Source organism: Tursiops truncatus, chromosome 18, assembly GCF_011762595.2.
Source record: "Tursiops truncatus isolate mTurTru1 chromosome 18, mTurTru1.mat.Y, whole genome shotgun sequence".
NCBI lineage: Eukaryota > Metazoa > Chordata > Mammalia > Artiodactyla > Delphinidae > Tursiops > Tursiops truncatus.
The window spans coordinates 62,572,807-62,596,632 of record NC_047051.1 but is presented as its reverse complement, the minus strand read 5'-3'; the positions used below and the strand labels follow the sequence as shown (position 1 = coordinate 62,596,632).

Below are 23,826 nucleotides of genomic sequence, written 5' to 3'. Positions count from 1 at the left end.
AAAATGGGGACAATAATTTCACCTGTCTCTTAGGACTGTTTTGATGATTAAATAAAATAATGCAGAAGAACTTGCTGTTGTTAATATAGGTAATTCATGTTACTGACATCCTCTTCTGAAGCTTACAGGCCCCTTGGGAGGTTTTGCTTGAGCAGACGTGAACATGGCATTGGCAGAGGACATACCTCGGGGTAGTGCTATTTTCTTGGAAAACCACCTGGTTTTAGCACAAGAACCTGTGAATGCTGGAGGCCACAGATTTCTAGACAACTAACAAGTGGCTGAGTTGGGGCTTTACTTTAGGTCTTTCTAGAACCAGATTTCGTGATCTTTTCCTCTATCATGTTCCCCACCTCTTTTAAATATTTTCACCATTTTCCACAATGAATCATCCCTAAATGGGCTTTAACTAATTATAAATTTAGAAAGAATTCTGCAAGGTTTTTTTTTTTTTTTGGCTTAATTTTAACCCAGTTATCACAAAATGTAAGTTTTTTTAGGTGTCTCATATCTACCAGATGGACAAGAGGAAGAATGATGTCTGCAGACATTCGATCGTCTTAGCACCTATTTGATTTTTTTTAATTAAAAAAAAATCTTATGGTTTTAGTTTTAAGAAACTAAGTTATACAAACATTAGCAAAATATTTACGTTTGGTATGTGCATTTAATCAGCAATTTCCCAGCTCCCAAAATATTTATTTTCAATATCCTGCTCGCTTTTTACGGCCTATCTGCTCTATTTGAAATCTGTTCAATTTATACAGCCAGTAAATTACTTTTCCATAATTGCAGTAATTACAGTAGTCTTCGCATGCTCCTACTTATTTCTCAGAACTCTACTACAGGAAAACATTTGTGATGAAGTCCAGGTACATTATGCGAGTTTAGGAAACAATAAAAATGTTTCCCCAACATTAAAAAATATTATTTGAGAATAAATCTGCTCAAGAGCTGATTAGTCCTCATTGAAAGTATCAAGATCATAAAAGACAAGGAGAGTTGAGAAGCTGTCACACACTGGGAGAGAATGAGAAGAGAAGACATCGAAATGCATGTGGGACCCTGAATTAGATCCTGAAACACGAAAAAGGTAAACTAGTAAAATTAGAATGAGATCTGTAGTTTAGTTAATAATAGTAGATCTATATATAGTATATCAATATACTATAAATAGTATGGTATAAATAGTATAGTATAAATAGTATAAATATATAGTATATCAATAGATCTATAATTATTTATCGATGTTAATTTCCTGGTTTTGACTGTTGTACTATCTGGTTATGTACGTATGTTGTTAACATTAGGATAAAACGAATAAGGGTATATGTGAACTATACTATTTTTGCAACTTTTCTGTACGTCAAAAATTATTTCAAAATAAATGTTAAAAAATCATTCGATTTCAAGCAGATCAAAATTGGAGAATAACCATTTGTAAAGCCATTTCTTTATCATAGTCTCTAGTATACAAAACCCACTTGTCAAACTTAATGCATATAAACATATTAAACCCCTGGTATGTAAGATCCTCTAATTTGGAATTTTATTCATTCAACTAAAGGCTTAGCTAAAAGTGTCTCTTTAAATGATCAACAAAAAGAGTTTGTATGTTCAAGAGAATGTTAAGATACTTAAATGAAATAAAGAAACACTCTAAGCAAAAATGACACGCTAAGTGTGGCTCATTTCTTAAAGTATAAAAATATCAGATATAATATTACCTGACAGTCAATAAGTAGTCAGTAAAAACTCAAGCCTAAATCTTAAATAAGTTCCCAAATTCCTTCTAGAAGGCGATAATATAATGCTGATGTCCTTTTCTCAGTTAGTATAGATTACTGCAACATTCCTGTATAAATGGACACAGTTAATCAGGAAGGATCACGGGCGCGTTCCTAAACCATCATAGCATCGCTCATGTTTCTCTGCCAGATTAAGAAGTTTCAGATAAAATAATTTGATTTTTATCTTATAATCAATTCGTCAAATGATCCTTAAACTTTATGACTGCATTTCCAAGCTGTTAATTTCTGCGTCTTAAAAAATGCCCGGATGTAGCTTTAAATTCAACTTTTCTTGTCTTACACGTTGCAGGTTCATTTAACAAGCTTGTGATGAACGCTGGCAATCCGATGCCCAGTGATCACTGATGAAATGTATAGGAATCGATGGATGGCACAGCAGAATTCAAGTGATTTTGAAAAAATACCCGAGGCACTCAGGAGAAGTGGAGTTTAATATCTACCAATTCCACATGGAAATTAAATGTATCCTGAAATCAGCTTCTCCAAATCAAATTCAAAGGAAAACATAATAACTATTCAACACAATTCAACGTCAGGTTTTCTTCTTTTTTTTTTTAATGTTGTATGGCCACTATTAAACTATTTGAAATGTTGACCTCAAAACCCAGGATTCCTATGTGGGTTAAGAAAAATAAATGGAAATCCTCCCAAAGAGACTGGAAGCCTACATGTAGCCATGGGCTCAACCTTTGATCAGAGCCACATGCTGCAACCTCCAATGATTGTTCTCAGACGCGACCTTTACTCTCACTTTATTCTGGCGGCTTTCCAAAGAGGGACAGGTGGTTTTAGGGCATTTTCTTGGGTTACAAATCAAATAATATTTCATGGTTTTCACCTTTAATGGGCTAAGCAGAAGGCATTTGACAAAAGTCATTATAGGGGTTTGGAGAAATAATTTATACTCTAGGGCATTCTTAAATCAGTAACTTGGCACTATGAGATTCAAAAAAAAAAAAAAATCTCACCGCTCCTTCCAATGTTGCATTGCAAAAGCTGCATTGTGTGTGTTTGCCTTGCTCCTAGGGGGGACTCCATGTTCAGAAACTAATGAATAGATTACATTGGTCCTTACAAGTTGAGTTTTCATTGGTGACAGCTGTACCATATGGTATGCAATGAAGGGGCTGCTTTCTAATACATGGCGTTCTTGCCAGCGAAGGAAATGAATGCCCTAGAGGCATGGTTTTGTTTTTATAAAATTAACAAATTCCATGCCTCAATATGAAATTCAGAACTTGGCATTGGCCAGAAATGAACAAAGTAACCCTAGATTTCATGCATTGAGGATGGCAAAAGTCAAAGCCAATAGAAAATACTTTCCTCTTGGATTGACTGCAATGATAAAATCTCAATATATATGATAAATATGACCATCAAGGGGTTCCTGAATTGTGAGAAAATATATCTTGGGGAGCAATCAATGCATGTTTCCATTGACTCATCCCGCTAAGCATTCACATATTTACACAGTTGACATTCTAACTACACTTGATTAAAGAGGTTGGGGAGTACAGAAAAAGGCTCATTCTGAGAATTCACATTGATGAGCAGGCTGTTAAATGTTTAACATTTAGGGGTAAAGATAGTATAATTTCACAGGGGGAGAACATGCAGGCACCTGTGTGGTACCCACAAGAAGGGATTCAGGACACCATCTGACAGAGTTGATTAGGGAAGTTGGTTACGGAATCATTTGGAGTGGAAACCCTCCAATGGTTCTTGGCATCCCTGTCTCCTGTTCTAGGACATAAAACACTACTATTTTCAGCATTCAATTGGACATTCCTATTTTGGGGACCACTGTTTCTCAAGTCCAACAAGCACTAAATAGATGGAAGAAATCCATGTTTGCCATGTCCTGAGCTAGCTTTTCTATTGGCTGACAGCACCCTCCTTCTTTCACAGGTTTATCGTAGATCTGATGTGTTTCTTTCTTTACCCTCTATATTTAGTTGCCTATATTTAGCCATGAAGTCCTATACATTTTTACTTTCACCTCTATCATTAGTGCTGTCTTCTTTTCTCCTCCCATGCCACGCTTAGGTGACAGTCTCACTACCAGTGGTCTTATCCATCCTTTATCTGATGCCAGACTATTGCTTAGATCCTGCCATTCTTTGGATAAAAATGCCCTGTGACTTGTCATTGCCTACAAGACAAAAGAAAGTCAAGTATTTGGCCTGAATTTCAAAGCTTCAACGATTCAGTCCTGACCAATCCTACCTTCCAGTACACACCAGCAAGCATGTCTATTTCAGCTTGCCTGGTTTCCTCACAAGCACTTAAGCACATCATGCTTATTCTTACCTTTGCACCACTGTTTTTTCATCTTAGTGTCACCAAGTGCTTATTCACCTGAGCAATAGCAAGGTCCTCTCTACTGGGATGGATTCTGCCTCCCAGGAGCTAAGGCAAACCCAGAAACAGGCATAAAAAGAAGCTTTTGTGATGAGGTGCACTTTCTCTAATCTTGTCCCTTCAATTCTTCCTGATTAACTATCCTCTTACCATTTTTCCTGTGGTTTTCAGCCTGCCCTTGTTACCTCTTTTGTATGCATGATTCTAGTACCCTGATCTTCCACTGTCTCCTTGCCTACTCTGTTGCTTTCTATTCCCTACTTTCTATTTTCTGCTCATACCTTCATAGGTTATTTACCTGAACAGAAACCCACATGGCTTCTCCTTCAGTGCCACCTTTGTAGACATGTCTTATCCTTCAGATGTATGTATATACATTATCTAGTTTAATCCTCACAAAGCTAAGAGGTGGGTTCTATTATCTCCAGTTTATTGATGAGAAAACACCTGAGATTTATGAAGGTTAAATAATGTTCGCCAAGTCACACACAATAATATATGGTGGAGTCAGGATTCAAATTCATGCAGTGATTCAAGGACTACTGCTTGCAACTATGTGGTCTTCACTTAACCAAACTCCCACTTTGAAAGCACACTTTTCTTCTCTTTGGAAAATTAAAATTTCTCAGGATTGGGTAGTACAGGTTTTATTTCCTTTGTGTCCACCATATGCCCAGTCTTGATCTAAGCATAAAAAAGGCATCTAATAAACACCTTTTGGAAGAGAACTGGACATATTCAGATGCTGAGCCATGTGATGGAAATTATAGGTGTTTTAATGGTCTAAACTTGCACTGTCCAATAGAGTAAGCCCTAACCACTTAGAGAGATTAAAATAAATTAAAATAATGAAACGAGAAATTTAGCTCCTCAGACATATTAGTCACATTTTAAGTGCTCAAAAGCTACATGTGACTAAATTTAAATTAATCAAAATAAAATAAAATAAAAATTCAGTTGATCAGTCTCATTAGACATATTTAAAGTACTCAATAGCTACATGTGGCTAGTGATACTGTGCTGGACAGCTCAGACCTAGATTATTTCCACTGATGCAAAAAATCCTATTGGACAGCGCCGGCAAGAGTAAATACTCAATTTCTCCCAATATACCCATCAATCCATATAGCCAGAGACTAAGAGTTACTTCCTAAACACTTAGTAAAACCTGGGCTCTGAAGCCAAATCCTGGCATTGCATGTTGGATGACCTTGGACAGGTCACTTATCTGTACAATGGAAATCATAATACTGACCACTTCATAGGGTTGTGGTAAGGATGAAAAGTGTAAAAAGATTACAATATTGCCTGATAGAAAGTAAATGTCCAATACATGTTAGCTATTGTTATACGCATGTCATGTTCTCCAAATGGAACCCAGAACCACCCAAAAAGGGGAATAAAGTTTCTTACAACTCTCTCATAGTTTTAGAATTTGGATACTATAACTGCAGGTAAATAGCAAGGCACACTTGAACATTCATTCTCTCATGGACAACTTTGAGGAGTATAGATTTGGATCTTCAACCAATAAATGGCAGTATTAGGCATATATTAAATCGGGTCACTGTGAACTTGCCAAATATTTTATATTCAGACACAGCAATTCAACAGAAAATACTACAAGGCTGATGAATGAAGGGATGTATGCATATATATTTCACTTTGCGGAGTTACCTTCTAGAAGTCAGCTCCTAGCACGATCCACACCTTAAAAGTGCACTGTGCACTGTATTTGTAGAATTATTCCTGCCTAACGCTCTTAGGACTATCGGTGATCTCAGTTTTCCCAGCTGGTTGGGTGTCACACACAGATTTTGGACTACGGAATACATTGCTATGACTATGTTAACACAGAAGAATCTGGAGCACTAAACTACGTTAAAGATAAAGAACTAATCTAAAAAAAAGTCTAGGACGTTGAATTTAGAAAATCAGGAGACCTATCGGTAAGTAATAGGATCAAGGGCTCCAAACTGCCCTCCCCAGCTGATTGTCATGGATTCTGAGAATACTCTCCTTCTTGAAGTCAACAAACTCTTTTACGTAAGAATGGTTCTGCTTCCTCTGGGAGACGTGACTTTTTCAAGCTGGTATGACGCTACGGGAGATAGATGTAGGGCCGAGGTAAAACAGGAGCCACTTTCTGATTCAGTCAATCTCAAAACCACATCAGCTCTGGCAACCCAAGAGTACTTCCAAAACTCTCTCACATCTACCAGCTTATTTATTCCATCTGATATTATATTTAGGCCTCTCATTAAATCAGTTAATTTCCTGAGCATTGAGATTTTAGTGGTGAATACTGACCTTTTTTTTTTTTTTTGACATTTAATTATCAGTGTTATCTTTCTTTCTAGAAGATCCCTGCACCTTAAAGAATAAAAATGTGATACTTATAGATATATCTCTTCTTGGGGTAATGTCATATATTCAATGACTTATTTTTCATTTCTCTTTCTAATTTTCACTTCTTCAGAGGTCATAATAAAGGAATTCTTAATGTAGCAAATTATTTAAATCCATGCAAAGAAAAAAATCGAGGACATATCTTTTTTTTATGTGGGATTTATATATAAGCTGTTGTTTGAAGGACAAGGCATATTTCATGCTCTATTTTAATTTAAATTCTCTCCTGGCTATCTTCCCAAACATCTGTAGACACAATTTTTTTTTTTTTTTTTTTTGCCGTACGCGGGCCTCACACTGTTGTGGCCTCTCCCGTTGCGGAGCACAGGCTCCGGACGCGCAGGCTCAGCGGCCATGGCTCATGGGCCCAGCCGCTAGCGGCATGTGGGATCTTCCCGGACCGGGGCATGAACCCATGTCCCCTGCATCGGCAGGCAGACTCCCAACCACCGCGCCACCAGGGAAGCCCGAAACAATATTTTTAAGTGACTTACAAGTTCACAGTTTTCACAGACCATGAAGGTTCTCAAAAGTTTAAATTACTCCCAAGGACATTTATACCCATCTCCCTTTTAGAGTAACCAATGAAAACCTGTTTTTAACCATCAGAATAATTCACAGGCCCGTCTCTTCTAATCTGGCTTCTCCCCTGGTTCCTTGGAGGTTGCTCATAATAAACAATCCACAAAGAAAAGAAGAAAAGAATAAGATTCAAAAAGACTTTTTTAGTGTTAAAGAAACAGTCTGAGGAAAATCAAAACTAATTTCAAAAGTGACTCAAACATTAAGACGTGATCAGCAGTTCTACTCTTGAGATAATCATGAATTAAAGGAACTTTTAGAGCAATTGGAGGATCTATTGATTCTTCTATCTAATATACTTCTATTTAAGATTTAATTATATCTATGTTAATGTAAATGTTATGTTTTTGAGAAATGAAGTCCAAGTACCCTCATTGAACACTACTGTTATTAAGATGTTTTAATAAAGTACAGCAACATTATACAAGGATTTCTTATTTGGGTTAAAATAAAGATTTTCATCTTAGCTACTAATCAGGACTTTTAGAGTGATCTCAATACTTCAGGAGGTAACTTCCCCCACTCCTTTATTCTATTAAACAGGTCACCACATGAAGGACTTTTAGGTCGCAGTGGCCTTGGGACGTGTTATAAGTTTGCTATTTGTAAACAGTCACGTGTTTTAGTGTTTTCTTTACCAATCCACTAACGTCACCCTATCTATATTTCTTATTTTCCAGCTTCTACAGCACAACGCTTTCTTCTACCTCATGTTTCTCTCATCTCCTGAAATCAGAATTGCTAAGCATGTCACCGGGCTAATGGTAGTGTCTGATTTTTGCCTGGGTTTCTGGGATCTATTTAACTTGGAATCTGTTGAATCCCATTCTAAAGAATCATCAAATATTTTCTCTTGGCATGCCCAAAGCCAGACATCTTGTGTTATAGTTTGAACTTGAAAACATGACAGTGAAAACGATCATGTTACTAAAATCAGATGTTGATTATTAAACACAAGTACTTTTTGAAATAATTATCAAATTAAACCATTTATCTTTAGGAAACCCTGAAATTGAAGTGTAAATTAAAAGCAAAAGGTAAAATCCCAAACACAAAGGCAATTCTCGAGCCACTTTGAATAATTCTGATGTGCTCTGCTTTCTCCTGGTAAACGAAATCCTTCTGTAACTGGTTCTCATGGAAATTGGAGAGCATGATAAGGCAGGAGAGGTATTTCAGTGAAATTCCCATTATAAATGGAACATTTTATATCCTAAAGAATTTTATACTTGCAAAAATAGGTATGCCATGTTACAGACCATTGCTTAGTGTCATATTATATTGTGCCATGAACTCCAGCTTGAAACTCTAATTTAGAATATCAGTTATCGTCATCAGTAAGTAGAAAATGGAATAACTATAATTATAAATTGTACAGAAGTTGAGTATGTGGGAACTGGAAGAGATGGACGAACAGGAGTTGGCACTGGGGATCAGGGAAACGCATATGCATACCTTAGAAGGGCTGCTTGTCTGTTACACCAAGGAATTTTAGGTTTCATGTGCTTTGCCTGCTTTGATCCATGGGAAAATCTGCTTGATTCAGAATGGAAATTCAAGTCCCATGAATCCCTTGAGTTGCTGATCAGTATTAGTCAGTGTTCAGAGGTCAGGAAATGCCTCCCTCTGTGTTTGCTGAATCGCCCCATACATTATACCACCCTTAAGACTTTAACCCTCTTGTGCCATAGAGAAATATTTTCACGTATGCAGAGTTCAGAAGTAAACCGCTCTCTAAACGTAGGAAATTGATAACAAATGCTGCTCGTGAAAGGCTGCTGGGTACCAGCCAACTGTTTTCTTTCTTTTTTCTTTTTCTCAGTGAGTAGTTAGCATTGCTTATGCATTCTGCCAGCATTACAGAGAGAACACAGCATATGATAAATGTCCATGAGAAATGAGGAATATTGAATCAATGACTATAGAAGGAAGGCAGAGGTTTGAGAGAGGTTAGATTTCAACTGATAGAAAATAAAGTGTTTCTGTTGTTTTTTTTTTAAATCTTTCTTGGTGCTTCTAGGAACGCACAAGGGCAAAAGTAAGTTCTATAGCTCACAGTGAGATCAGGTTCTACCATAATTGCTTTGGCTATATTGTTCCTCAATTTAAGAGTTGAGTTTCTGGCCTGTATTATTGAATAGGCTCTTGTCTGCTCTATACAAAGTAGAGATGAAGAAGCCTTGAGAGCTTGCTGCTAGCTACAGTTCTTGAAATAATTTTCTATGTTTAGGGTCTAGAGGTTTTTGAAACACCGCATTTCAGGATATATCAGCCACAGTCATATCACATTTACTACGGAATTCTTTATAACTAAAACATGCATCAGATTTATAGGATTTCATGCTTAAGAAAGTCTTTGAAAGGAGTATCTTATACAAACGCTTGAAATAGCTCCTTGTGTTTATTTTATATCCTTCTGAAATGCAACATCTCACAGTCCTGTACATTTTATAAAGAGATAACCCAAGTTTACTTATAAGAAACGATACATGTTTATCTAGCAACATTTCCCCCAGATAGAAAGTTGTGAATACACTGAATACCCTGAGGATAAAACAACTCTTACAGGTCCTAAGAAAGTCATCCGCGCCCCCAAACAGCCATTTATAATATGACACGAGTCCTCTGACTGACCTAACACAGCTTCCTTGCGGCTGGCTCTAATTTACAACTTGATAGCAGCTGTCACAATGAAAGAACCAGGCACATTATCTGATTTGTTTCTGCCATCCCTGCACTCATAGAGTCCGTTAACAGCAGGGATATGCACTTTTTAAATGACTGAATTAGTCATACTTCCATTAAAAGAGTAGACTTACAAAGTAAAACAGAACAGCCTCTTCCTGCATTCCTGTCCATTCCTCTGCCTACTTGTTTCCATTTATTCCATTCAAAGAACATATATGGAGTCCTGTTCTCAGCAGGCAGGGCCTTATCTTCTCTACTCCAATGCTTACACCAGAGCAAGATCCATGCTAGACACTCAGCAAACATGTGCTGTATATATGAATAAACGAGAGGATGAATGAACGGTACCCACTGCATTGTCTCTTGGCCTGGCACAGATGTGGTACTTACACTGGGTTTTCTGTTTGTGTTCTCATGCCAGTTTGCTGTCTTGAGACTTTAGTAATTGATTGGTTTGAAAGGAGGAAGAAAGCCCAGAAAGTTTGATATCACTGGTTTGTCTGATCTACGAGTGCCCAAGGCCTAAAGGCTTAAATTAAAAATACTGCTCTTCTGTCTCTCCCTCATTAGAGGGTACCAATAGACCAGAGAATTCAACCTTTTCTGGACAAAAAGGAACACACATTTTTCCAAATCTTACCATTTCAAGTCAGTTGCAGTGGTGGTGGTGAGAGTTGATCATAAAACGTGTCAAAAATAAACCAAGTATTTAAGAACCGCTGATAGATCGCGCTAGACCTATTGAAATCGTCACGGGGACTTGCTAATACTTGGGGCCTATAATGTCACAATTATATATTACGGCTGCTCAACATCAACTATGTTTGACAATGATAATTCAATACTTATTCAATAGAATAAGTATTTTATTCTATACTTAGCAAGGTAGGGCTTCCCTGACCCCCCGGATGAGGTTAAGTTCCCCCACTGAGGAGAAACTTAGCATCCCGTGCTTCTATTTTCATAACACTTCATCACAGTTGATAATTAATTAATTTAACTACATCAAATTCCCTGAGGGCAAAAAAATGTACGTGTCTAGCTTACTCAATATAATGAGTTGAATTAATATGTTAAGAGTATAAGCGTTCACTAACTGGGATAACCTGAAAACTTAAGCTCCCATGTTGGGAAAAAACACGTTAAGGTCTCACTTTTATATGGAACTATAGAGATCATTTTGCCTTTTACTTACAGTAATAAGTATCCTACAGCATCTCAGTAATAAAAAAATTACAGAACAACACAGAATCCATCTTTAGTCTCACCAACATTTGCTTCCTAATACTGAAAAACCATTTTTTTTCCTTTCTAATTCTCAGTCCATTCTATTCTCTAGTTACAGAAGGTACCAGATGTTAGGAGGAGGCTTTCCCACATATCCTAGATTTTTAAGTAGAAGCAAGATTTATTATAGCCATATAAATGTAACTTCAGCCTTAACTTTTGTGCTCACAAGCTAGGTGTAATCTGCAACGTGGTCCCTTGTCCAGTGGAACAACTCTTATCTGTGGAATGCTGGTATCAATGCCAAACACTCAAAAGAACCACAGGACATTACCGAAACGACTGCGTTCTGCCCACAAACCGTTTTCCCTCAGACTATGAAAATATATCCCAAGTAGAACTCCTGATTTATTTTTCCCCTAGGATTAAAAAAAACAAAAAAGAAAAAAAAAAAAAACTACAGGACCTCAGAACTGAATGGAATACCACTGGGGTTTTTACTTGAACACTTAAAACATTTCATTTTATCAGTGGAGTGCCTTTCTTTTGACATGATGCAGACACCAACTGAATTCTAAATCGTTACAAATCACTTTCAATTAATTCATAATTAAAGATGATGCGAATGTGCCACCAGTTCGATCTTTGTTTTTATTGATGGTTGCCTGAATGTCACTGTTAACATTTTAGATGACCATGTATTAAAAATGTATAAACTAGGACATTAACGTAGCAGACTGAGACAGCACGTGCAATTGACAGCAGTAGGAGTAAAGGGTTTGATGACAAGATGCTGGGAGCCCAGGAGTGATAGGATGCAGGTGCTAATCAGAGAGAGGGCTATTATATATAATTTTTGTTGAATTACTGATTTGCTCACTGATCTTTTGCTGCTGCATTCATGAACACTGTCATCTTGGATGTATCTGTATAGGAAATGGACTTGGCACATTTGACTAATTCACGTACTGAATTCGTGAACTAACACTTCACATCCGGACAAGTATTAGTAAGAACATATTTTGCCCTATAAGTCTAGGTGGGTGGTCAATTCTCAATGCCATAGGAAAACCCAAAGAAAGAAAATTGGAAGAATTTTCTTAGCGATCTCTAGGACAAATAAAAAATGAGACAGGGGAGCAAGAGGTATGAAATATATTAAGATGGTAGGATTACCATGAGGTTCCCTTCCAACGTATGGTACAACATCAGGTACTCCAACATAGGCTGGGTTCAAATTTTAGGTTTTTAAATGAAATAATTTTCCAGACATTCAATTTCACATCAAACTGGCATCTAGGAAACCCAGTTGATCGAAGTATAAGGATTTGTTTCACGTCAAATACCCAGCCAGGACTGAGAAAAAAAAGCCAATTAAGCAGTCACTGTTGCTCTTACAAGTTAAAAAGCCCATATTCTCATTTTTAATCATGTCCTGCTCTACTTAACAAAATCCACATGCCTACTTTCATCAATAGATTGCAAGCTGACCAAACAGTTTAACTGTGTTATGAATTATGGCAGTTTCAACCAAACCGTATGAATAATCTTTATGACTCAAGAGTGGTGATGCTATGAGGTTTTACCTGTTTTTCTAAATAGGTAAATCTTTTTAGATTTCTTGATGAGAGTACTTTTTTGGGTAACGTTAAGTTTTTTTTATTTATAGTTTGCATTTAATTTACAGATTTGTTTTAATTTTACCACTCTCAATGATTTATAAAATTGTTTTAGTTTAGGCTTTACGTATGCAAGTGACAATATGATTATACCCATATAATACACTTGAATTACTTTTTCCTTTTGAATTGAGTAGACTAATGAAGGATGAGAGTATTTTTTAATTAGCGTTATTTAGGTAGCGTCTTTGCCAAAATTCATGTAAATTCATATTTTAGAAGATCAAGCTTACTTTTTAAAAAATATTCATACTTCTCTCCAAAATCTCAGCAAAGAACAAAAATCGTAGCAAAGAATCATATCATTTTTAAGTTAGAAAGGTACCTTAATGATTAACTTTTAAAAAACTCCTTCATTTCTCAAATGAGGTAACCCAAGATCATACAAAAGGATTTTGTCCTCCCACTGAAGGGAGAGAGAAGAATACCTCAGTTTATTCTCTCTGTAATGATTTCTGAGATTTTGTTGGATGACTTCCATTTGGATCTACCCACTCTAAAATCTTTTTTCTAAAACTTCAAAACAGTTTTCTCTGGGCTTCCTAAGCATAATAGTGTGTCAGGTAATGGAATGCGCGTTTTTGCACGGTGGGCTAAGGTTTCTTTGCATTCCGATGCATCTTTTTCCTTTCCTACCCAAATCTTAGATGTCAGAAGACTTTACTCAAGCCTTCTGGTTTAGAGGTTTGCATAAATAACTTAGTCCCTCTGAGGCTGACGAGTGCCACTGTTACTGGCAGCACTCTGCTTGTCACTATGCAATCCCAGTAAAAGCAATTGAAAGTACTTTTATTTGAAGGCCATTTGACAGAGGGGGAGAAAACACATTTACTGTTTCAAGGTCTGTGTATTTTCCTGGGAGAAGCCTACCTATGAAATTTGTCCTTTCATCCTTGGATAGCTATTTGGGAAATATCTTTTGTCAGCGCAGACCCATGAGTGGTTTCTGCCACTCCAGACCACAGTGGCGATTCACAGAACTTCCCTGTATCTCCCCACCTCCCTCCTTCCTCCCTTCTAAAGACAGGAAGGCTGTTTCATGCTGCTGTGCTGAAAACATTCTTCTCTAGAGACTGAGGAAGAAAATCTGCATATTTTAGCAAAAATATTGAGTTATTTTCATCATAGATGTTTAAGGAAGGAATTGTTTACTAATATCTGTGACTATGTTGAGATACTACAAATAAGAAAGAGACAGTACTGTGGGCTTTTTCTTAAAACAAGATTCTTTTCTAAAATGTCCCTTACTCACAGGAGCTCCCAGAAATTCAACAAGATTACTTTTATCTTCATCAGAGAGATCAGCTAATTCAGTACAGCTGGTTCGTACAATCTTTAACAGGACTGTCCTTCACAATAGACCAGGGAGTCTTATTTTTCAGGTTTACAAAAAATAAAGAAAAATGCAATATATTTATAATTTGCTAAACGCTGTGTGTGTGCGCACGCGCCCATGTGTGTGTGTGTGTGTGCACGCGCATGCACCTGTGTTTGTTTTAATCCTCCTAGTCTCTGCAAGTCATCACCAGTTTGGACCTGCCCATCAGGTACCACGAACGCCTGCTGTTCCCACACCCCTGTCCTTGGATCCGCTGAGCCGCTCCTTACCTATAAACAGATTCCACTCGGTGTCGAGATCAGCCTGATTTGCCAGGCAGCCCTTCATGACATTGAGGCAGTAGTTGTTGCATGGTCTCACCGTGGGGAGTCCCCGACAGTAAGGGCAGTACAGCATCTTCATGAGTGCACGGATGCAGCCTGGGGTCGGGCTCACCTGGAGATTGATTGAAAAGAAAAAGAAAATCAGAAATAAGAAGGATGGAAGGAGACAAAAAGAAGTGACTCATTTCCTCCTTGAAAAAAAAAAGGTGAAATGGCTCTGAGAAAGCTCCAGCAGTAGGGCAGCAGGCTAAAGGAACCATCAGAATCTGAACACACTGTAGTACTTGATCTTAAAGTCAGTCAGTTCCTTGTCAATACTTCTGTTTGGCATAGTAGTAATCATTTTTCTTGACTTGTCCTTGTCAACATTTTGATATCTATGTCATTGCAATTTAGCCCTAAAACCTAGACACTGTTTCAATGAAATAGAACATGCAATGAGATAATGCATGTGAAAGCAATTTCCAAAGTTAAAACCCCATAAAAATGAAGGTATTATTTAAAGTTTAATATTATTATTATTAAAGTTTAATGAAGGTATTATTAAAGTTTAATTTTCCAACTGGTTATTTGACCCTGTTTCTGAAGGAGGTTTGCAGAAACACTTCCTTTGTACATAACTTTTTAAAAAGGATCAATATCAACTTGTCTGGGATTGCTGAGATCCAGGCCTGCTTAGAAGCAATGGAACTGTCAAGGCACCCTCTTCAGGAATCTGAAGCTTTGCAGTTCTGGGAACTTTGGAAGATGGATCCAATGTTGAGTGTGAAGAGAAATGCTTGCAGTAATTCAGAGGAGCTACTAATCAACCGATAATCAAGTGCTATTTACCTTGAATACGATAAGCAGTGAATACTCCTAGGTTAATCAATTCTAAACCAATCAGGTCTTTTTTAGACTCACTGAAAATTCCAATTTGACTTTAAGAGGAAAGAATATTTAAAATGGTGTGGACCAAAATCAGAAAAAAATACAGAAAGCTCTTTTTCATGACTGGATATAAACATTAGTGAGGTATTTTTTTGGTTGGTTCCATATAATGTTGATCTTTAAGTTAAGTAGCTACGTTTCTGTTCTTGTGCTCTCCATCTGAAGGCAAGCCCAACCTGTATCATTTGGATCTCCTGGAGAGTTAGAGTCTTATCGGACAGATCTGGGCCCCCAGGTGACAATATATGCCCAGAACATTCAGATACTGACAAAGCATAACACAATGTAAAGGTGGGCCAGGAAAAGGTATTTCCATATAAATGGATACTTTCCACTCCCAAAGCTAATCTCCAGCATTTTATCCTTTACCTAGAAACCACATTTGAGGTTTCTAATGCAAGGCTTTGGTTTCTGTAACATTTTCTTAATTGCTGTATACTGTAAAAAATTAATGAATGAAACCCTCAATTAAATAGAGTTGGGAGACCAGAAGGGGGAGCTCTCAAGCCCTGCAAGGAGAGCAGAGCCCAATGGCAAGAAGAAAGACTCCTTTCCTGGCAAGGACTCAGCCAATGAAAAGCCATGGACTCTTTGTTTATCACAGCCCTCCCAACTTTCTTTTCCCTCTAAAGAAGTGCTCTCTTTCCTTTGCTAAATTGCAATTCTCTGTTGGTCCTGAATAAACCATCTTTGCTGGAGAAATATTTGGCAGTCTATTTGTTTGAGGTCAAGAATACTGACAAAGTCCCTAGTTTATTATTTCAGGAAATGAAGCAATCTGTCAATCTATCTGTCTATCTATCTATCTATCTATCTGGGCGCCGAAATCTCTGGCTGTCCTTTTGATGTTTTTCCTTTTTTGCATTTTCTTTCCAAAATTTTATGAAAATTTTCAAACATACAGACAAATTGAAAGATTTTTATAGTGAACACCCATATCCCCACTCCTAGATTCTACATTTAACGTTTTCTTATACTGATTTTTCACACATCTATCTATCCTTCTCACCCATCCATTAATTCACCTTATTTATAATACATTTCAAAATAACATATTAACCTTTTGATTTTTATTTTTCCTGGTAATTTAATGTTGGCTTTAATAAAACTGAATTAACCCGATCAACAATAAAAAGTTAGCACATTAAGTAGTCCAAATCAAATAAAGTAAAATATAACTAGCCTTTCTTTTGTTTTTAATTTAAAAAAACCTTATTTATTTATTTTTGCCTGCGTTAGGTCTTCGTTGCTGTGCGCGGGCTTTCTCCAGTTGCATTGAGTGGGGGCTACTCTTCATTGCGGTGGCTTCTCTTTGTTGCAGAGCACAGGCTCTAGGCGCGTGGGCTTCAGTGGTTGTGGCACGTGGGCTCAGTAGTTGTGGCTTGCGGGCTCTAGAGCGCAGGCTCAGTAGTTGTGGCGCATAGGCTTAGTTGCTCCGCGGCATGTGGGATCCTCCCGGACCAGGGCTCGAACCTGTGTCCCCTGCATTAGCAGGCGGATTCTTAACCACGGCGCCACCAGGGAAGTCCATAATTAGCCTTTATTTATAAAACTATTTAAAGAATGTATTAGTATCCACTAATTCTAAGATATTTTCCAACAACAAAACAAAAACGAAAAAATGAGAACAAAAGAGAGAAGTCTGGTGATTTTTCTTTTGAGCATACATCTGTGCCACCATGTCTATTTATCTAATAGATATAGGATATCTAATATCTATAGGATATTTTGTTGAAAATGCCAAATTTTATCCACAATTAGGCAGAATTTTTTTAAAAATTTATTTTATCTACATGTATCCCGTACCATTCAGAGAACAGAGAGGATAACTCTGTCTATGGAATTCCGAATTCTTATACATTTTATTATTTGGTATATGGTTGTAGTCCTACAAACCACTGTCCATAGGGTTTTGATTTTCACAGCCTTGCAATTCCTCTCCTGACCTTGATGTCTCTCTCCAGAGACCTATCCTATTTTCACCCAAGCCGGCTAAGCTATTTCTTCCTTTGACTCTGTTGGATTTTTTGTTTTCTCACCATTGGTATTATATGATGCTTTGCTTCTTCTCACTAAATGTGCCAGTGTAAAACCTAGGGTATTTGTCGATATGGAGGATGCAGATTGGAGATCTCCTGGAGAGTGTGGACTCTTTTATCATCATTATAACCTGTGCCACTCTGCATAACATGCATGTCATTATAAGGTATTACGATTATGATATACAGGTACTCAATAAATGCTTTTTCAGTTGAACTCTGTAGTGTGTTTCTTGATTCCTTGGTCACGCTGATATTCAAAGAAAAAAGGCACAAGATAGTTTTATACATCTTAGCATTCAATTGTTGCTTTTAAATTCTGTTTTCAAAGGTTATTGATTGCACTAATTCCAAAGCTTTGCTCTGTGTGTGCGTGTGTGTGTGTGTGTGTGTGTGTGTGTGTGTGTGTGTTGGAACTAGTACAGTTTTCTCAGTCTGACGTTTCAGAAGAGTCTCCAACTCAGGGTAGCAACAAATAGTGAAAATTGAACAGCCTTAATAACCTAAAAGAACAGTGCTGTTCAAGTTAAATATGGCTCTCTCGGTACTTTGGGAAATGATATCCTTCTTGGTCAAATAAAGGGCATTTTAAGAAGAAGAAAACCGAGCGGAGGAGCAAAGTTGAAGCTTTTATGTTCACAGACCATATTTTTCGACACAACTGCATGCTTGAATTGAAATAAAAAATCACCACTTCAAACTGAAGACTTTTAGAAGTAAGCCTCTGAAAAGAAGGTTGTTTTAAATGCCAATTGTATGAAGGGCTGGTTCTATTTTTAAATGTTTAATAGTGTTTAATAATTGTGCTACAGCTACTCTTAAAAAATCTTTTAATATTGAAATCAATATAGACTCATAAGAAGCGGCAAAACCAGTGGAGTCCTGGGTACCCTTCACTCACCTTCCCTCAATGGAAACATCTCATATAGCTGTAGGACAATATCAAAATGAGGAAATTAAGGTTGATACATTGCTGCCAGTGAGTTTATAGACCTATTCAGTTTTCATGATTTTTTCAACCTGCATTCATTTGTGTGTGTGTGTGTGTGTGTGTGTGTGTAGACACTTCTATGCAATTTAATCCTATGAATAGATTTGTGTAACCACACCACAATCGACTTACAGAACTTTTCCATCACCACAGAAGAACTCTCTTGTGTTTCCTCCACCCCACCCCCTGTCCCTATCACCAGGCAAACACTAACCTATCTGTCATCTCTATAATCTTATCATTTTAGGAATCATATATCAATACTTTGTATGTGGGCTGGCCAAAACGTTCGTTCAGGTTTTTCCATACCATCTTATGGAAAAACCCAAATGAACTTTTTGGCCAACCCAATAACATATTGAGCTTCATTTTTTTTAAACTGAGCATAATACCTTGGAGGTCCATTCAAGTTGTTGCATGTATTCACTCCTTTTTATTGCTGAGTAGTATTCTATTGTTTGGATGTACCAAATTTGTTGAACTCTTCACTCACTGAAGGATACTTGGGTTGTTTCCAGTACTTTGCTATTAGGAATAAAGTCGCTATGAGCATTCATGTACAGTTTTTTGGCACAAACATAAGTTTTCATTTATCTGGGATAAATGCCCGAAAGCACAATTGATGGATCAGATGGTGAGTGTGTTTAGTTTGTAAAAAACTGCCAAATTATTTTCTAGATCAGTGCGGCATGTTCTACATTTCCACCAGCAATACGCGAGAGACCCAGTTTTCCTCACATCCATGCCAGTATTTGGTATTATTACTGTTTTTTGTTTTAGTCATTCTAATGGGTGTATTATCTATGTTTAAATTTGTGGTGAGTTTCCTCTGAGTAACTTCCATACTAGGATTTTAATTTCAATAGGCTCTCATACGCATCAGATACAAAACCATTCACCAGCTGGTCTCTAGAAAATATGCAACATTAAAACAACAACAACAATAATTCTGCAACAATAGATACAACTATATATTTAGCAAAACCAAAGTAAAGAAAGGAGTTCTAAAAACTCATATTTAAGGACTTCTCTGGTGGTCCAATGGTTGACAATCCGCCTTCCAATGCAGGGGACATGGGTTAGATCTCTGGTCAGGGAACTAAGATCCCACATGCCGTGGGGCAACTAAGCCTGCGCACTGCGACTAGTGAGCCCACATGCTCTGGAGCCGGAGCACTACAACTAGGGAGCCTGTGTGCCACAACTACTGACCCCACATGCTCTGGAGCCTGCATGCCACAACTACTGAGCCCACATACTCTGGAGCCCACGTGCCACAACTAGAGAGCCCGTGTGGTGCAACCACTGAGCCCGTGTGCTCTAGAGACCATGCCACAACTAGAGAGAAGCCCACACGCCGCAACTAGAGAAGCCCATGCGCTGCAACAAAAGATCCCACATGCCACAACTAGGACCCAATGCAGCCAAGTAAATAAATAAATAAATATTGTAAACTCTTATTTAAAATTTAGGATAGAATAAGATCTCAAAAATACAATGCCACGAATTTGTAAACTTTGTGAACTATTAGAAAAAATTTCCTACTGAAGAAAACTGTGCTCATTTAGCAACAATAAAGACTACAATACAGCTACAGAAACCAAATGTTGAGTTTTTTTAGTTGGTAATGTGGATTTTTGATATTTTTGAAAAATGTAGCTGTAGCTTCCTAGATATTCAATGTAGACTGGGAAATAAACTTAGGTAAAAGAGTAAATTATAATGTTTATCAAAGTGGGGCCTACTTGGCACAAATAAAACAACGTTTTTAAGTGAAGAAAAAAAAGATGATGACAACATTCCTTTTTGTACTTATTTGTGTTTTCACATAACTTTTACATGTTGTCCTTCACCACTAATAATACTTTGTCAAGAATTTACAATATTAGAGGGAAAAAAGAAAATAGTCAATGGTTCTTACTCCATTATCCCACTCCGGGAAAGATAGACAGAAGTTTGTGAGTCAACCAAGTAATATTTCAATATGAAATCTTTGCATCATGGGTTTAGTCCTTCTGTTAACTTCTTTTGATGCTGTGTCTGTATAATGAATGACTTATAGTTGACTAGTTTCGAGGAATAATAATAAAACTTGAGGAGCAACAATACAATTTATAACAAGAGTTCCTTGTAAAATTAACTGAAAAATAAATTAAATAACATAAAAATAATTGAGCTCTTAGTTTGTGGGTTTTTTGTTGTTTGTGTTTCTTTTTTAAAAGGTAAAAAAAGCAAGATGCATTGAAACATGGCAAGGAATACAAAAAGAGTCCTTAATAAATCTGTATTGGGAGGTAGGACTAAGACTTATCTACCTGGCTAACCATGTGTGTCAGGATGTTATAGCAAGTAATTCTTATGTTTTCGAAATGCAATTTGAGGCATAGCGTATCCTTAGCCATATAATAGCAATTCATTTCAGGTCTTTAATATATTTAAGATTTCTGTACCTGGACCAACATTTCATGCTTTGGTGCTCACATTAACAATTCCTAATAGTAGCCAATGTAAAATGAGATTGCCGCTTCAAGTAGTTTTAAAAAGCAAAAAACCATGGGAAAGTTATAAATCTTTACTTATATACAATGAACAAATACCTAGCAAGTGCTTGTTTCTATGGAAATCATATAGTCAAAATAATCAAATAAACGTATCTGTCAGAAGACAGATGTGTCTCCAAAGACAAACAAGTTAATGTAAATGACTTATTTAACTAGAATAAATTCAAAATGTGCTTTTCAGCAACAGTAGATGCCATCCTCCACAGTTTCTAATCTGTAGTCATATTAAATGATAAGATGTTTCTACTCATCAACCTAATGTATCATGAGATTCTGAAGTGTCTTCTGAAGTCCTCAAGAATGATTAAATTATATTAAAAGTAGCTTTCCTGTTAAGTACTTTTAAATTATAATCCTTTAACAATTAGCAACCTATAAATTGGCTTTGTAGTAAGTTCATGAGAACGTAAATCTGTTTCCTCTTTATTCACTCATGCAACTTGCATTAATCCAACATTTATGGGGATGAATAAGGAGACCTTCTACCAGTGTTGGGATGTTCAGAATACATTCACATCCAAATCAATTCAGGGAAAAAATTATTTGTCTTCGGGAAGTGCAGTGTAAAGGGAGCCCCAAAAAAGGGCATTTGGCTCAAAATTGGGAGGTAAGGATAAAGACAGGGATGGCTTCTGAAGAAAGTCAAGTAACAGATGTCTGCAAGATAAGCATGGGAGATGGGTGACATCACAGAAATGGTGGAGTAGGAAACTTCAAAAATCAGTCCTTTCACTGAAGTAACCATGAAACTAGTAAAACCTGACAGGATCAACTTTATTGGAACTCTGGAGTCTAATTAAAAAAAACAAACAGCAACTAGGAGGGTGCTTAATAATAAACTAATGAGATGGCTAAACATCATTTAAAGCGCATTGCTAAATCTCAAGGCTCAGGAAATTTAAAAAGACTGCAGTCATATAAAGTATCCCCTCTGATCACAGCAGAATAAAGCTGGAAATCAACGTAAGAAGGAAAACTGGAAAATTCACGAATATGTGGAAATTAAGCCACACACACCTATACAACCAAGAGGTTAAAGAAGAAATCACTAGGGAAATTAGAAAATAATTAGCTAAATAGAAATGAAAACACAACATGCAAAAAATTATAGCCACAAATGCCTACATTAAAAGAGAATATCTCAAATTAATAACCTAATGTGATAACTTAAGGAGCTAGAAAAATAAGAGCAGACTAAAACCAAAGTTAGCAAAAGGAAGGAAATAATAAAGATTAGAGTGGAGATAAACAAAATGTTGGTTTCAGTTTACTCTTTTTTTTTCCTAGTTCCTTAAGGTATAACATTAGGTTATTCTTTTCTTTTCTTTTCTTTTCTTATTTATTTATGTATTTTCTACAGCAGGTTCTCATTAGTTGTCCATTTTATACGTATTAGTGTATACATGTCAATCCCAATCTCCCAATTCATCACACCACCACCACCCCCATCCCAACCATTTTCCTCCCTTAGTGTCCATACGTTTGTTCTCTACATCTGTGTCTCAATTTCTGCCCTGCAAACTGCTTCACCTGTACCATTTTTCTAGGTTCCACGTTTATGCATTAATATACAATATTTGTTTTTCTCTTTCTGACTTACTTCAATCTGTATGACAGTCTCTAGATCCATCCACGTCTCTACAAATGACCGAATTTTGTTCCTTTTTATGGCAGAGTAATATTCCACTGTATATATGTACCACATCTTCTTTAACCATTCATCTGTCAATGGGCATTTAGGTTGCTTCCATGTCCTGGCTATTGTAAATAGAGCTGCAATGAACATTGGGGTGCATGTGTCTTTTTGAATTATGGTTTTCTCTGGGTATATGCCCAGTAGTGGGATTGCTGGATCATATGGTAATTCTATTTTTAGTTTTTTAAGGAACCTCCATACTGTTCTCCATAGTGGCTGTATCAATTGACATTCCCACCAATAGTGCAAGAGGGTTCCCTTTTCTCCACACCCTCTCCAGCATTTGTTGTTTGTAGATTTTCTGATGATGCCCATTCTAATTGGTGTGAGATGGTATCTCATTGTAGTTTTGATTTGCATCTCTCTAATAATTAGTGATGTTGAGCAGCTTTTCATGTGCTTCTTGGCCATCTGTATGTCTTCTTTGGAAAAGTGTCTATTTAGGTCTTCTGGCCATTTTTGGATTGGGTTGTTTGTTTTATTAATATTGAGCTGCATGAGCTGTTTATATATTTTGGAGATTAATCCCTTGTCCACTGATTCATTTGCAAATATTTTCTCCCAATCTGAGGGTTGTCTTTTTGTCTTGTTTGTAGTTTAGTTTGCTGTGCAAAAGCTTTGAAGTTTCATTAGGTTCCATTTGTTTATTTTTGTTTTTATTTGCATTATTCTAGCAGGTGGATCAGAAAAGATCTTGCTGTGATTTATGTCAAAGAGTGTTCTTCCTATGTTTTCCTCTAAGAGTTTTATAGTGTCCAGTCTTACATTTAGGTCTCTAATCCATTTTGACTTTATTTTTGTGTATGGTGTTAGGGAGTGCTCTAATTTCATTCTTTTACATGTAGCTGTCCAGTTTTCCCAGCACCATTTATTGAAGAGACTGCCTTTTATCCATTGTATATCCTTGCCTCCTTTGTCATAGATTAGTTGACCATAGGTGCGTGGGTTTATCTCTGGGCTCTCTATCCTGTTCCATTGATTTATATTTCTGTTTTTGTGCCAGTACCATATTGTCTTGATTACTGTAGTTTGTAGTGTAGTCTGAAGTCTGGGAGTCTGATTCCTCCAGCTCTGTTTTTTCCCCTAGAGACCACTTTGGCTATTCAGGGTCTTTTTTGTCTCCATACAAATTTTAAGATTTTTTTGTTCTAGTTCTGTAAAAACTGCCATTGGTAATTGGATAGGGATTG

The 23,826-nt window shown here is 36.9% G+C and overlaps 1 protein-coding gene across 1 annotated transcript in view; it reads right to left on the bottom strand.

Moving 5' to 3' along the window:
- GPC6 (glypican 6) overlaps nt 1-23,826 on the bottom strand; it is a 1,080,872-nt gene that overhangs the window by 326,356 nt on the left and 730,690 nt on the right. Inside the window, exon 4 of the mRNA XM_019920897.2 lies at nt 14,366-14,531. Coding sequence (XP_019776456.1) covers nt 14,366-14,531 — 166 coding nt within the window. The remainder of the gene's footprint in view (nt 1-14,365; nt 14,532-23,826) is intronic.